Raw genomic sequence first — 17583 nt, forward strand, 5'->3', positions numbered from 1 at the left:
CCTGGTTTCAGCATTTTAGGTTAACTGCCAGTCAGTCACCTTGAGCTTCCTTTGTAGTCAAGGGAAATAATTAGGCACCTTGGGAGGCTGATTCAACTCATTCTGATACTTATCTAACACAAGGCATATGAGTGGCCCTGTGAGGCTGTGTATTTCTTTCCACTGTATACAAAGGGACTCGTAGGGAAAAATGTATCTGAATGTTTAACTGTAGGTTTTTAAATCAAGCAAAATGAATCCATCTAACCCAGTGTTGTTCTTGAGCTTTTCTCTTGAAAGCAACAGTTGAGCTTTTTAGTATGTGATTCCTATGGAAGGCAAACACATGAAAGCTGCTGCAGTCACTGCCACTAATGATGACAAACAATGATTTTCTAATGTCAAAGAGGGAGTGTGTTTCACTAATATCCTGTTTTGGATAACATCTCCTTTTGCTCCATCTCATGTGGATATCCCTGAAAGGTTTAAAAGCTCTGAGCATCACTTTTTGTTAAATACTTTTCCCCAAGATGTTTTCTTTTCTTTTTTACTAAAACAAATTAACATGTTTACCAGGGATAAAAGCCAATTATTAAATGAGGAGCATTCCAGAACGGGAAATAATACTTATTTTTGTTATAACCCAAAGAATAAACAGGCATCACTAAGCAGCAGAAGTCAGTATTTTATTCAAACCATAAATCAATCCAGAAAATTACATACATGCAAAACATGGCATGCTGTATAAAAACAATGTTGAAGTCATCAATATTTGAACTTCTCCCCAGTTTGAAAAGAGTGTCCCAGGAACTTAACTGTTCTACAAAACACTACAGTTCTGACAATACCTAGAATTCATAACCTAATCTAATCAGAAGGAAAACACATTTAGTATATGAAATGGAAACCGCCACCCCTCGAGCCCGGTGCAGCCTGATGGTGCAGATATACGCCCCTCCAGCAGCCTGGCCCGCAGTGCTGAAATCAATAGGAACTTTGTGAATCATTTCAGTGGAAACAGATTCTGTGATAACACAGGCTTCTGAGAGAAGGACAGCAGTCTTTCCTGTATGAGTAAAGACAGAACACTGACGCAAGTACAAAGCGCAAAGAAAGAAAAGATGAGGTGGATACAGCCAAGCTCCTACAAAATGAAAACGTACCCTAGAGCATCTCACACATCTCCTTTTCCAGCCAAAGATCTCTTCTTTGAAGAAATCTGCCCAAATCCCTCTCATGCTATTTCTACGGCTGACTAGATTGCATTAAGTTGATAGGAGAAAGATTAAGAAATCCTTCAACTCTAATACTTTAAACTATCAAACCATATCTTAATCAAGTGCCTATCCAGTAAGCATTTAAAATCATTCTGAACTTAATGAAGAAATAAAAATATAGCATGATGATGTTTTACATTTCTTAATATATTTATGCCACTGCAGTTCTAATTCTTTTGAATACTCAGAAGATAGTAAAAGGTGTGATTTTGTGTGAATGTGTGCTCATGCAAGCACAGATCTAAAAATTCACAAGTACAAAAAAAATTTAGGGAGACTCTTGCAAAAATTAATGAAAACTTAGTAAAACAGGGCAATTAAGTATTTTTTAAAAACTGTACGTATTCTCTTAAATAAAGATACTCTGCTATCAGACAAACAGAAAGTATCATTTGAGATAGTTTTTCTGCAATGCATTTTCCACTGCAAAAACACTATACTTCTCAAGCAACATTATTTTCTTTTAAAATGCATTATTTTGAAATTAGAAATCAGACTTGAAAAGTGCAAAGATGACTGATTTCAGAAGTTTCACTTGTCTACAAAACTATCTATTATTATACAAAATTTTATCAAAATCAAGTAAAAAATTACATGTTCCCAAATGGAATTCTTCAGGAATTGCTCAGCTGACCATTTTTTCCAGCACTGTTAGGAAGTGATCATATCTCTACCACATCTCCAAGACAATGAAATGAGAACAGTCTCAGCACAGAGCACATCAAAGAAACAGCCTGATTTCATTTCTCTGAACTGCCTGTGTGAGGAACCTATTGCCACTTTCCCCTGAAAAATATCAACATTTAAAAAATTTCCTAGGGTATGCCTCATTACTCACCACTGTATCCAAAAATCAAAAAAGGATAAAAAGGAAGGCTCCTCCAGCAGTGCTGTCCTGGAAAACTCACTCTTTCCCTAAGAGCATACTTTTAATGGCAGGTCATAAGAATTAGAAAAAGCAAATTGACTCCCTTCATCAGATTAGCCTCACTAGGAAAGAAAAGCCCCAAATACAATACAATTCAGCGGTATTTCCTACTCCCACCTACTTTTCCTACTTTTGATGATGTCTGTAGCACAGCACACAAGGCCAGTTTCAGTCACAAACAGTATTCTTTCTTCTGGTGAAACATTTAGTTGTAACTAAGCATTCAGGGCTTTGGTTGGTAAAACATTGAAAACAACATAAATGTTTCTAAAAAATAATAATCCACCACTGCTTCATAGGAAACTTTCTCATAGAACAAGTAATCTTAATGAAAACAAAGACTGTCAGTAACAGAAAACAGTTAACACTTTTACTGGAAGAAAAAAAATGTTAATTAATAGTGATTTAAGTAATTTTTAAACATCCCTTTTTCTTTCTGGAAAGTGCTGGCTTTGGCTGGAATAGAGTTAATTTCCTTCAGAGTTGCAAGCAGGGAGCTAGGTTTTCATTTTGTGCTGGCAAATATTGGTAACACACAGTTGTTTTTATTATTGCTGAGCAGTGTCTGCACAGGGTCAACACCTTTTCCTGCTTCTCATCCCACCCCACCAGTGAGAAGACTGGGGGTGCACAAGAAGCTGGGAGGAGACAAGCCAGAACAGCTGACCCCAGCTGACAAAAAGGATATTCAATCTCACAACACAACACACAGAACTGGCGAAACAAGGAAGTAGGGGAAGGGAGGACATTCTCAGTGTCTTCCCAAGTCACATGTGATGTACCCTTGCTTTCCTGGGGATGCCTGAATGCCTGCCTGCCCATGGGAACTGGTGGGTGAATCCCCTGTTTTGCTTTGCTTGCATGTGCAGCTTTTGCTTTCCTTATTAGGCTGTCTCCATCTCAGCCCACAAGTTCTTTCACTTTTACTCTTCCAATTCTCCCCCCCATTCCACCAGGAAGCAGTCAGCTGTGTGGGGCTGAGTTGCCAGCTGGGGATAAACCACAGCACTTTACAGTTTAAATAAAACTTTCCTAATCACTGGGAAAATGTACACATTAACTTGTAAAATTATGAAATACACAAAGATGAAGCAGCTGTTAGAATGCAGTTAAGCATTTCAACATTACATTTGTTCATAAGAATTTAGAATTTTTAGAATCAACTCTTGGCTTTCTTTTTCACAAATACAGATGGAACAACAACAGGTCATTGCTTTTTTAATAAAGGAAAGAAAAATAACTTTAATTCTTTAACTTTTGTAGGCTATCCTACCATTTAATAAAGAAAGAACAGACACAAAGCAAGCAAAATACAATAAATAACAGCAGTTCTTAAAACGATGGGCATGACAACTCATGAGGCTGCCCTACCGGGCCCTGATGAAAAGGGTTTCATCAGGAGTTGTAGGACAATTGTCCTGCTCAGTAACAGTCTCTACTGTGCCTGAAGCAGACACAATCACCATCGTTTTAGCTGCTGAAAGAGCTTTCTCCTTCTCTGCAATGGCAGCACAGACTGCCACAATTTCATCACTTTCAAAGTCATAGTCTGGGATTGACTCTTGTACAAGCTCTTTTGCCAGGGCTTGCACTGACTCAGTCTTTGTGGCCTTCTGCTGTTCCTGTAGTTTTCTTGCCCAGGAAAGGTCTTCTTTCCATACTTCAGGGTTCATTGGAAAGATGTGTAAGGATACCTGGAAGCTTCGGATTGCCTATAAGCAGAACAAGGAAGAAACAAAGATGGGACATTTTAAAGCCTTTTTCATAGAAATTAACAACAAAAAACATTACATATATCATTTGAGCAAAATCAAAAGCCATTTTACTCCTGTCTTTATTGGAGGAATCCTCCCTCATCTTGGTTCAATAGCAGCCTGACCCCCAAAGAATTGTGTCTAAAATGACAAAAATGGATTAATAAACTAGATACCCAGCAACAAGGGCACAAATAGAGAGTTCATATATGAAAAACAATGCTGTTATTAAAAAGGTAAAAGGAAAAACAATTTTTTGGATGGTTTCCTATTCCACTTTGCTCTCATCATCAGATGTACATAAAGGCAAAAGCAGACAGATATGGTTTAAAGAAATAACAGAAGAGGGATTACTGGAATTTGAAGTATCACTGGTATTGCTACCTTTAAATTAGAATGCAGTCATTTCACATACAGACCTAACACTACACTAATACTATCCACATGGTAAAGAGTTTCTGTAATGTGGTTATAAAAACACATAAATAAATGCACAGAAGGAGCCAAATGAACTCCAAACTTCGAGAGCTGCTCTAAGAAAGAATGTCTATAATCTTATAAACAACATAATACTAGTAGAAGTAAGTGTAGCTAGTGAGCTTCTCCCTTCTTTCAGTTCAACTGGGAAAATACAAATCCTCAACAGAGAAGCTGTGAAATTAAAAACAAAGAAATGTGACCATCTAAAATAAGAGGTTGCTACAATACTAGAAAAAAGCTACAACAAGAATTACAATTGTATTGTCTTTTAGTTATCTTAACAGTGGTCAAGGCTGAACCTACCTCCTCAAACTTAGGCACATGTACACAAAAGAATGAGTGTATTTCACATTTATGACTGTACAGTCAGTTATGAAAATGGGTCACCTTAGTGGCAAAACTCTGTTATGACATGTACAGAAACCTTTCCTGTAAGATGGGAAAACTGTGATGATATGGATTGGGATGATATTTGGGAAGAGTTCTGGCAACTTGAATATTAAAACTTTAAAGACATACGGTAAATCACAGTTTATCTGTTGTTGTTTATAAACACTTAAAAACACTTTGGAAAATCACAAATTTTCTTCTGCACTGACAGAAACTGATGGCTCATCCTTCTGATGGCACAGATGAGTATATGGACTCCATACGATGGGAACTCAGAAGAAAGAGATAGAAAATCAGACTTAAGAAATGCTGCCTATGCTATCAGTATTACTGCTGTTGTTACAAGCAGCCTTTCAATTCCAGATAGAAAAAAAAAAAGCTTGATTATTGGTCCACAGCCAGCTCAGAAGTGCAAGAGCATGCTGAACTTTAAAGAGAAGAAGAACTGAAGTTTAGTTCTTGTAAAACAATGTCACTTTATTCAACTTTGCTAGCTTTTAATTTTCAGGGACACATGAAAAACAAGTAAACACTAAATGCTCATTTTTGTATTTCTCTTGAAAACAAAATATAAACAAACACCATCTGCTTTTAAGTTTTCCATGAAAGAGGTCCCCTAATTAAAACCTGTCTATATAGTTATGTTCATGCACAATAAATAACATTTGGTAAGCGTCAAAGCTGCTTTGATGATTCATACAATACAGCACAAAAAGATCATCTTAGTAAATCTATTAGAAAAGAGCTTTTGTGCTTGACATTTTTATAAAGAAATAACAAAATATTAAAGTAAATTTTGAGTGATGCAAAAGATCAGAGGGATTAATTTTAAAGCAGCAATGTAAAACTGAAAAATACACACTTGTCATCCATTTGAAATTTTATGTTGCCACTGGAATAGTGTTCAAAGCCACTAGTTTCTATTTTGACAGAAGAAAATAACCGTGGTACTTTTAATTCTTCCCCTAATGGAGATGCAAATCTCCAATTTCCTGTTGCATTGTAGGAAAACACAGTGACACTACATAAAATCGATATTTCTCATTTTAAAGAGGAGCCTCATTTTAAAGAGGAGCTGTGATTTTAGACCCTGCATGTAAGGACTACAGGACTTTTTATCAGTACAGTCAAGTATCTGTTTTGCTTCTGTAAGGAACTGCAATGTAAAACCTTCTGCAAGACATTCTTCCTTGTGGAATTACAGTATTTGAAAAACATGTACTTTTGAAACATCTCACATTTTGTCTCACTAAATAGTACTCTGTAGCAAACAATCTTCCATTTGTCCCATGAGTAGAGTCTGCTCTGCCGGTTTGCATAGCCTTCAAGTGTGAAGGGCAATTCTGATCAGACTGCACTTTTTTTAAACACATGGACTTAGTAATTGTCCCTATACATAAACCCCCAGAAAAGCCACAATTTTAACAGGTTGTATCTGCTACCAAAGTATGTGGTAGACCTTTATGGTACACTAGGCAGACATTTTCTGACCTGTTTCAAAGGATGTCTACTGGTGAAGTAAGTAATCTCTTTCTGTGTTAAATGATCTTTCATATGGAAAATTTTTTGTTTCTGTGTTTCTACAGCACTTAGCATAGTCCTTGGGGGTGCTGACAAATGAAAAGCTGCACATGCCCTGCCATGGCACTCACAGCCCAGAGAGCCAAACGTGTCCTGGGCTGCACCCAGAGCCCCGTGGGCAGCAGGGCAGGGAGGGGATTCTGCCCCTCTGCTCTGCTCTGCTGAGACCCACCTGGAGCACTGCATCCAGAGCTGGGCTCCCAGCACAGGAGGGACAGGGACCTGCTGGAGTCAGCCCCGAGGAGGCAACAAAGAGGATCAGGGGGCTGGAGCACAACTCCTATGAGGACACTTTGGGAGCATTTGGGCTGTTTGGGAGGATTGGGAGCATTTGGGAGCATTGTTGAGCCTGGGGAGAGAAGAGTTCAGTGACACCTTACAGCAGCTTCCCAGTACCTGTAAGGACCCACAAAAGACCTGGAGAAGGACTTCTACAAGAACATGCAGCGACAGAACGGGGCTAATGATTTTAAACTGAAAAAGGGAAGATTCAGGCTAGATGTAAGGAAGATACTGTTTACAGTGATTTACTGAGATGCTGTAACAGGTTGCCCGGAGAGATGGTTAATGCCCCATCCCTGGAAACATTTAAGGCCAGGCTGGACAGGGCTCTGAGCAATCTGGTCTAGTTGAAGATGTCTTGGCTGATTGCAGGGGGTTGGACTAGAGGACTTTTACAAAAACCAAAGCTTTCTATGATTCTATGACAATATATTACTAGAATTTGAGTCGTACTTTTGTACTACTCACCATGAACAGAAATAACTAATTTTTACATAAACATTTATCACAGTAATGTAGAAAAGAGGGAAATAAGATATTTTAGTATATTTAAAGACTCCTCATGACATTTCTCTCCGTCAAACAAGAAAAATGTCACATCCTTTCAGGTATTTTCACTGTAGTTTAATAGCTTCTATGGTATAATCTGAATGGCAGATTTTTTTTTACTTTAAGCTATCATCTTGAACTTTTCTGTGTAATTTTCTGTTCAGATTATTTCTGCTTTTCAATAAAGAAATTCTCTCTGAAAAATTCATCAAAAGTAACTCTGGTGTCTTACAAAATGAGGTGAACACAATATTTTGCACTTCTTACATTTCCAAAACCATTTTATTCAAAGATTCTGGAATTCTCATGTTCTGGAGAAAGTACTTGAAATATAGTAATTTTCCAGATGTGAGAGACTATTTTTGCCTTATGCTTATTGGGATTTGGTTAAATTCCAAATGCATAAGAGTCTTTGATTCCATCTGGTAGATGTGTGTGAAATATCCTCACTTCCACACCTTCCTTCTTCTCTTTTCTGAAGTTTGTATCCTCCTTATTCCCCTCCTGTACTTTCTTTTGCTCTGCTGACAGATTTCAAAGATGTCATGTTGCACCAAGTCATTTTCCCACAGCCCTCTTTCCTCACGTTTACCGCCCTTCTGCTCTTACACCTCAGTGCACAGCCCTGCAAGGCTGCTGCATGCTCTGCTGAAGTCACTGCTTCAGGCTGCCTCTACCACACAGACCTCTTACATTGTGCTCTACCAGACACAAGGATATGATCCAGAAGGACCAAGGAAACAGCAACCACAAAAATAAATCCCATCCTAGAAACTGACATATCCTAAGAAAATAAAGCTACCAGTTACCAGTCCTTTCATCTTGCAAATCAGGAAAACCCAAGAACACATCTACTTCTTTATTACCAAATTATACTGCCAAATTTATTACAGGAATTTTAAAACAATGGTCAAATAAACTTTGTTCAACACCCCTGCTTGTCTTATCCCGTGCATCTGATTTAGCTAAAGCTTTCAATTACAAGGTCTCAAGGTTGAGAAATGCACTCCTTGAAACTCCTGAGCATCTAACAAAGGTAGGTGCCAGCTAAATCAGACACAATCACTCACAAAAACTGAGTACCCCTGGCAGAAACGTAGCTGAAAAGGGCATTTAAACTTTTGAAGACTTGTTTGCCCTTCAGCTTTCTCGACAGAAAATAAAAACCACCTCTGATTAGAAGATCTTCTTGTGCATTAACAATCACTATCACAAAATATATTTACAATTACAATTTACAAAATATATTTACAATTTACAATTTTAACAGTGGTTAAAAAAGAAAAAAGGGTTACTCTATAGTAGATGGAGAGGACAGGATTAGCACAAGACCTTCCTGGGAAAGCTTGTATTACTGACTATTACCTCATTAACTCAGTAGGACTGTTTAAAGCTGTTGAAAAGAATTTAACAGAACCCCACTTTAAATGAAAAAGAATGGTACTTTCTCTCTTAACTTATTAACTTCCTAAATACTTTGACTTTTCAGTGGAAAGCCAACCACCAATTTCCTTTTTATTACCAAAATACTCTATGTTTCTAAATGCTAACATCTGTAACATATTGAAAAATTATCTCAAATTCAGATTAGTTATGTTAATTAGCTGCATTCCAATAAAACACAGACATTTCTCTTTTTGGGAGTATAAAACTCCCATCATTATCTAAAAGACCAAAAACTATTTCTTTCAAGAGAGATGAAAGGAAAGGGCTGATCTGAGGATTCATATTGTCAAGGCATGATTCTTTTGACAAGATGTTGTGTCACACTTAAAAGAACTGCTAAAGCACTAACTACTTAGGAGGAATACAGGAAACCACATCCTTCAAAACATCAAACAAAGTCCATGCACAACTGGTGCATATTTACAGATCTTCCCTCTCAACTTTGGGATCCTCAGTACTCGGTTTGCCAGGGACGCAGAATTGGGTAAAGCTGAAGACAGAACCACAGGATGGCTGAAGGTGGCCAGGACCTTCTGAGGTTGCCTGGGCCAAGCCCCTGCTCCAGCAGGTCCACCTGAGCTGGCTGCCCATGACCATGTCACAGGGCTGATGAATTTCTCCATGGTGGGAGACTCAGTGCTTTCATTCAGTCCTTGATTTTCTTGGGATTAGTTCTGGTTTTTCTTTTTAATATTGCTTTTGTTTGTTTTTCTTTTTTTTTCCTTGATTAATCAAAGCATGGGGCTCACCCTGTCTCACAGGAGGAACTGTTGTAATGAAGCTATTAGTGCAAAATTATTAACTCGTTGAGATGTTATCAGCAGTAGAGGAAATTTAATTTGTAAAACCAAGTATTTGCAATGAAATGAGAGAAATACTGCAAGCCTGACTACAGTCCTACAGTTGCTACATTCACATTGCAGGTTTACTCAGGTGTGCTCTGCACATTGATTTGTAGAATTTAAGGAATTTCTGCCTTTACAGAAATAAAGATTTCCTTGCTTCATTTAAGCATTACTCTTGAATTACCCTATTAAGTAAATTCAGGGGGGAAAAAAGAGCAAACAACTTCCATAAAAGCTAAATAAAAAGGGACTTATTTAGCTCATTCTTTTTGTTCACAAGTTTAACAAAAACTACATCCAAGCAAATATTTTTTTTTATTATTATTACACAGCTCATAATATACATTGGATTTGTTTTGAAGCAGCATTTTAGACCTGGGAAACTTCAAACTAAAATAGAGTAAATTGGTTTTTTCCCCTAAGAAAAAATGCATCATTCATTGTGAAGCAATAAAAGTATTCACAACAGACCATTTGGCAGGATGTGGGTAATGAAGACAGATGTTGGTGGGGGAGAAATGAAACAAAGAAGCAGAAGAAGCAATTCTTGAGAAGGATAGTAATTCCCAAATCTCAAAAAAAATTACTTAAAAAGTCTTGGTACTTATGCCTTATTAACTTTTCTTTGTAAAAAATATGACACAGGGAAAAAAAGAAAATCATGGCGATGAAAGACTAATGGAAAAAGTATAATTATGACTTAAACCACCTGGTCTAGAAGACTCCAGAACTTCAGGAACTATGAACTCATTTCTTATTTTAAAACTCCTTCAGTCTTAGCCTCTTAAGATTCCTTAAAAATCACTTGGTTCAAAAACAAATAGTGAACATTATCTGCATTTTAGAAGAACTCCCCAACTTCTCTGTATGTGAAAACATATTTATCAGAAGGCAATTCAACCTACAGACAAAAAGGCAATGAAGTATGAACAGACTGAAGTATGAACAGTCCCACAGCACTGGGGACACCAACAGGAGCTTCCATACCTCAGGCTCCCTGCTCAGAGAGAATCAAAAACTAAGAGGGCAAACTACCTGTGATAACCCTCATTCCCTCGTTGTTCATCAAAGTAAAATCAATTTAACAATTACAGGAGCACCTAGAGTAGTGTTTCAGATTAATTAAGTACTTTGATGCAAATCTCTGATTGTTCCCACTTAAAATGCTTTGCATCACTGAATAGTGTCAGATACATAAATTAGATCCCTTTCTGATTAAGCTCAACAATGCACTCTAAGACAGCACCTGAAGTGCTGCTCTAAAATAAGACAAAATTTAAAAAATATGAATACTAGGTCCCCAATACTCAAGATATCCGGTCCCACTGGTGCTTCATGACTTGCCTGTGTAGAAAAATCTTACAGGATCTGATGAATCAAACTGCTGGATAAAACTAGTTCAGGTATATTACTATTTAAAACTGATATTACAGCAACTGTACCATTTTTTACAGAATTAAAAGCATCAGTTACTTAGGATTCTTGAAGAAAATAAAACTCTAATTTTCCTGAGACTAGTGCATTCAAGTTCTCAGGCACAATTTACAGTGACAGTTTCATACACTTAAAAGGAAAAGATCCAGACAGACCAGACCATCAACCCTAACCTACACCGCAAAAACCATGGAATGCCACCACCGCTGAAATGCAGATATGCATAGATTTATATGAGATATTTCATATTATGGTACTGCACCAACAAAGGGTGCACATTGCACATCTGTAACACACAGGTTTTGTCTTAGGTTTTGTCTAACAGGACTGGAGCACCTCCCCAGTGAGGATGGGCTGAGAAAATTGGGGCTGTTCAGCCTGGAGAAGGAAGGCTGTTTGAAGACCTCATGGCAACCTGCCAGTATCTGAAGGAGGGCTACAGGGAAGCTGCAGAGGAACTCTTTATCAGGGACTGTAGTGACAAGGAGTTATAGGAACAAACTGAAATGGGGAAATTTAGGCGGTAGGAAAATATTATTTACTGTGAAAGTGCTGAGAATATGGAATGGGTTGCCCAGAGAAGCTGTGGATGCCTCATCTCTGGGAATGTTCAAGGAGAGGCTGGATAGGGTTGGAATTAGATGATCTTTAAGGTTCCCTCCCAGCCAAACTATTCTGTGACTCTAGGTGATTCACAGAGTTTGCATTTGTTTTGGTTGGTTTGCGGTTTTTAACACTGCTTCTTACTAGATTTTAAAAACTAGTTTTGTATGAATTGTTAACCTTCATTAAAAACACCCTATCATTTTTTCAATTCTTGAAAACTGAAACAGACCAAACATTGTAACTTTGCAAAACCATTCTAAATTACTGACAAAATTATTCGTATCAAACAGCACACAGCTACTTCTATTCAAAATACAACCAGTATCTTTTCTCATCTAAGAGGTCATGATGCGATGATTTTCTAATAGACCTCCGGGAATGTGTCTGAATTTGAAAGTTCACCTGTTGTGTTTTCACAGAAACTAGCAAAAAACTTTATACCCCGGAAAAAAAAAGATGCACTTCAGCTACTGCAAAGCATCCCTGGCTTTTTGCTCTCTTCTTAAATGAAGTAGCAACCTCAGCCACCTTTTGAGGTCAGAGGGCCAGAGGAAAGCAGGAATGAACACACATTATTTGCTGGATAAGCAGGACAAAAAGAAAACAAGACACTAGAATTCTATCAGCAGGCATGTGTAAAAATTGAGCCTGAATAATCAGCTGATCCTTGGACTTCACATTACCCTCATCTTTAAACTATGGTGAGCTGCACTGTAGCAGTACAACACACAGAATGTAGTATATGCAGTTATGTCAGCATAATTGTTCTACTGCAAAAAGCGACAACATAAATACAGTATATGACACAAAAGTCTTCAAGCTAGACTAGTCTTCCACAAGTCCAGCAACAAAACCACACAGGAAGCATTTGTGAAACACAATAAAGAAAAGAGAACACTAGAAATAAATAATAACAATCTTTCTCCTTGTCTGTGTTCAAGTTACCATAAGGATATACAGCAACCTTGGCATTTCTGTACTTTCTTTCTCACACACAATTAATTCTGTTATCCTACCAGTGCTATCTCTCCTAATCCAAGCTGGGCACGTCCCAAAGTCTGCCAGGCATCCCAGGAACGTGGGTTTCTCTGGACAGCCATTTCTGCTGCATGCACTGCTGGGAACATTTCATGTAAAGCCATCAGGACCTGTATCAGAAATAGAAAAAGAAGAAGAAGAAAAATAAGCAAAACTGAAAATAAATTTTTCTGGGATTACCCAAGCAACAGCCACTGTTTCAATAACTAAGATTCATTTTACCTAGCTTTTTTTAGTTAAAAGTTACTTGTCTGACCTCAGATAGTCACCCAGACTCATTTCAATCCCCACAGAGAGAAACAGGAATGCTAGAGGATAATTCACCCAAACTATTTAAGCAATGCTATTAGAAGTAGATTCCCTGCTTCTGAAGGTGTCTCTCCTTGTCAACAAACCCTACAGTGTATAGAAGTATAACAAAATAGTTAGAAGGACAAACACATGGAGAGCTAAACATAATAAATGTTCAAGTGCTGTTGAAAAACTCCTGGACTGTATTTATTCTTTTTAATAGAAAGCTGTAATCTACCAGAAACAGTGCAGTGCATATGATATAATTATAGAAACAATCCCTTTAACTCAGCATGGAAACAGACCTTAACAATGACTGCTGTATTTAGAGAACAAGCATTCTGCAGAGCCTTCCTTAGATGTGAAGTCACCTACATTAAGTGAGGAAAAAAGTGCTTTCTGAATGTGAAAATCTCTGTTACTCAGCAGTTACCACAGGATTATTCTCCTTGCACTGAATCTCCATAAAACAATAAATCACAGTTAGCAATACACGATGTGCTCAAAGTTTGCCTTATGTTTCCAACACCACCATGAGATTGGCACCTGAAGACCTGCATCACTCTGAGGTCATGATTTCAGACACCCACATGCTATGGTGATAGGCACTAGTGTAAGAAACAAATGACAACTGCATTCCTGCAGTATGATGAGAATGTCAACCACAAGGGTTAGACTCATGTGTGGGCAACCACTTTCATCCCAACTGACCACAACTATGATGAATAATATTAGAACATGTTAGGACTATTGCTGAAGTTCAAAACAGATTTATTTAACTTTACTGTTCTATGATATATTAAATAGATAAATATGAGTGTGGAGTAGAGGAGGATTCAAATGTGATGATCTTGAATATTTACTCTAATTAACAAATAGTACATGCACAGCATAGATGTGAGCAGTACACTAAACAAAAGAGGGAGAGAAAGGGGAAGGCAAAGAATTGCTACTGAAAGCAACCCTGGACTGAAAAAAAAAAGAAACATTATAAGCATAGCTCCTGAATAGCCCTTTAGATTGATACTTCTGCTATTCTAGTATGACTAAACTTTTCTAAAGATTAGTCATATGGCTTCGCTTTAATTCCATTCAATGGACTTAGAATTCAGAAGTACCTAAAAAATCCTTAGAAAAACAATCTGTAGCAGTATATCATCTTTCCTCTTTTTCCTGCTCAACACCTCTCAATGACTGCATTTTGGATCAAAGTCTATGATGAATGTGTTGTTCCAAAACTTTCAGATTAATTGCATTTGTATGGGCAGTTTCCCCTACCTGCGGCAGATGTGTGAAGTCAATCAAACTGTTACCAGTGGAGATGTGTACATCCTACCAAGATGAAGGGATTCTGCATCTATCAGCTATCTTCTACATCAGTGTCTTAATGTGTTTATACTCATAAGAGAAAAGAAATCCAAGTATACATTCACAGGAACATTTTTATGCATTCCAAGTACTCTGTATTTCCTACCCGTACTTTCTACTGCAAACTAATTACAAAACATCTGTGTAAATGCTTAGGAAATCATTTGTAGTATTTAAAGAATTTTACTGGTTTGTTTACTGAATTATCACTTTACTAATAAAGGCAGTTATTCCACTTTCATCTATTTATGACTATTGTGTGCATCAGCATAAACAGCTGCTTTAAAAATGCTCTTCCAGATCATGTAGTAATTACTTTGTGCCTAATAACTTTGGCATTAAATTCTCCAAGTACATTCAAACAAACACACATTTGAATGTAAATGCTTTTTATCCAACACAGGTAATTTTTTTAGTTATTGATAAAATGACTCAGCTACACTTGTCAGTCAATATAACAAACATACTTATTAATGAACACTATTTTCCTACACTTTTTTTTCAGGTGAAGAGGTCATTAAAATGAACCTACAATGGCAGACATGAACATGTGCAGCCTTGTCTGAGGTTACTCTACCTGTATATCATTATCACTTTAATAAAACACCCCTGTATGCTACTTGGAAACTGAACCAGCAAACCAGCTATTTGTCATGGTTTGAGGGGAAGTAGGTTTATTTGGGATGCTGTGGTCAAACCAAGAGGTGCTCAGATTTGAATATTGGCACCTGGTGTGGACACTGAGGACATGGATACAGCTCTGAGAACACAGGGGGCTAAAAGCTGAGAACTCCCGGGGGAAAACTCTCTTGGTTCCGGTAGGTGAAAAAGCTGCGGGCTGGGTGAGGGAGGGGAAGCCACGAGGCCTGGGTGAGGATGGCCGGGGCCTGGACAGAGAAGGGAGGAGAAGGCCCTGCAGGATGGAAGGGTGGAGGAACCCGGAGAGACATTGGGCAGCCACCCCCAGGAGAGAGAGTGAGCGAGCCGGTGTCTGTGCCTGTGCCACCTTGAGATCTGATAGCGCGGCCAGCGGGGAGGAGGCGCCAGCAGGGCAGCCATGGGAGCTCTGCACAGGCCGAGCCTGAGACTTTTAACCCTTTTTTGGATGATGGGAACCTTACAAGTGCTGATTCTCCTGGACTTGAATGAGAAGAGAGATGTAGATGAGAAAAGAGGAAGTGGGCCAGGAGAGAAGTAGGGAAGAATCCTAGGTGGGAGGAGGTGATGGAGTGGCCTTTGGCTGGACTTTTCTTGTACAGCCATGGACAGAACCATTTTTCCTGTAACACAGAGACTGCATTTAGGGGGAGGCAATGGCTTGGAGCCAAGAGAGTGCAGTGATGTGATGTGATGTGAAGCAGTGCGTGGACAGAGACGACGGGTGAGGAGGGTGGTGGTGCTGCCCTCTGGGAAGAAGAGGAGGATCTCTGTTCTCAGGACCCCTCGTCCCCGGGGAGTGAAATTTGGGGGGGTACAGGTGTCCCAAAGGTGAGAGACTGTGCTTTTCTGGAACTGGGCAAGGCACCCTTGAAAAGGAAAACCCTAGAAGCAGCTCTGGTCCGTGCGCAGTGGTGAGAGCACTGGGCATGGAAGGAAGATGTCACCATGGCAGATGATCTCCGGGCGGCACCACGTGTGACAGGGAAACACAAAAGGTTTCAACTGTGTTTGCTGGGGAAGCCCATGGTGCAAGAGAGACTCCTCTCTCCTTGATGAACTGAGAATTGATTATCTAAAAGATGGTGATGGACTGAGAGTTAATGATCTGAGGGGTGGATGTATTGGAAATTTGGTGGGGGAGGACGACAAATGTGACATGTAAGGTTTTAATTTCCGAGTTCTGTGTGTTTCTCTTTATATACAGTTGTAGGTTAATAAAGTTTTTCCCTTTTTATTCCTAAGCTGGAGCCTGCTTTGCTCTATTTATTTCTCACCACATCTCACAGCAGACACCAGGGAGAAGGTGTTTCCATGGGGACACTGGCATTGTGCCAGGCTCAAACCGTGACACTATTCCACACCCAAAAACCACACTGAACAAGGAATAAAAAACACTGCCAGCACAAAGATTTCCTGTGCATAGATTTAACAAGCGGTGCTCACTCCTTTTGGGGTAGGTACAGACACATCAGCAAGACAAAGCCAAACAGGAAACACATGTGCTGTAGCCCTCCTTGTCACACAGTGTGCCTGTCACATGCTCAACATGCAGCCACATCAAGTATGTGTGTATACATATACACATACCCTCATAATATAGAGTACATATAAAGCAATGTGTGTATATATATAGCGATATATACATTGTACAGTGATAATACTCTATTAAAAAACATTCTTAAAATTAATTAAAAAATTAGGAAAATAATTTATGAAGCAGAAAAAATATCTCAAGACTCTCACTGCGGGCATGCGCGCGTGCACATGCACACACCTATGAGTCAAAAGTGACTGGTGTGGGAAATATATTCAGTAAGTGGATTTTCAGGACTTGCTTTACTCAAATTTATCCTTAGTACATGTTTTAAAACAAAAACATCCATGTCCTATAACAGACCTTTAGAAAAAGTCATACAAGAGAGATCAGAAGAATTCGACAAACTCAGTGGCAAAAAACGAATTAAACATAGCAACTCTCAACAGGAGACTGACCAAGTATTAAAAATCCAAGCAGCAGAGTGACCCATCATGTTCTGCCCACAATATTTTGGAAGTGTTATGAATCTCAGTAAGTGAGGCTGAATCACTATATATAGATACATTCCACATCCAGTGAAGATGACCCAATTCCTTTTTCCATCCAGTAACCCATTTCAAAATAAAGATTAATAAAATTCATCTTACCCAAAAGTAGTTTACATTTACTCATGCTCTAAAGCAATTACCATTGCACCATACAGAAATGCTTTATTGCAATTTAGATTTCTGGAGTTCCCACTAATTTTTGATAGTTCACTCTTCTCTGTACACATCTGTTTTGGTTTGGAAAGACAGCAGTCTGCTAAGGAAGGCAGGAGCCTCCCCTGAAATGGAGAATGCAAACCCTCCCCACCCCTCCAAATTGCTATGAATTTTAAATTAAGGGGCTCTCAGGAATAAAATATGGGAGCAAGAAATAACAGTTCTTTAATAGGGAAGAAAAAGAAAAGGATAAAATAAACAATTCAGTACACTAGAACAACACTGACAGAGTCAGAACTCAACCTGACACCCTGTTAGTCAGGGTGTTGGTAGCAGTCCAGTTGGAAAAGGGCTGCAGTCCTCCTGAAGTGTCAGATGTGGTTCTGTTGGAGCAAGGGAGTCTTGTAGGAAAGGGCTGTTTTCTTCCTCCGCAG

The 17583-nt window shown here is 38.6% G+C and overlaps 1 protein-coding gene across 1 annotated transcript in view; it reads right to left on the reverse strand.

Moving 5' to 3' along the window:
- Positions 1–645: 645 nt before the first annotated feature.
- TTC33 (tetratricopeptide repeat domain 33) overlaps positions 646–17583 on the reverse strand; it is a 46166-nt gene continuing 29228 nt past the window's right edge. Inside the window, exons 4-5 of the mRNA XM_084225860.1 lie at positions 12568–12699; positions 646–3896 (exon numbers count right to left, since the gene is read on the reverse strand). Coding sequence (XP_084081986.1) covers positions 3552–3896; positions 12568–12699 — 477 coding nt within the window. The 3' untranslated portion in view covers positions 646–3551. The remainder of the gene's footprint in view (positions 3897–12567; positions 12700–17583) is intronic.

This window comes from Fringilla coelebs (assembly GCF_963513975.1).
Source record: "Fringilla coelebs genome assembly, chromosome: Z".
NCBI classification, from domain to species: Eukaryota; Metazoa; Chordata; class Aves; order Passeriformes; family Fringillidae; genus Fringilla; species Fringilla coelebs.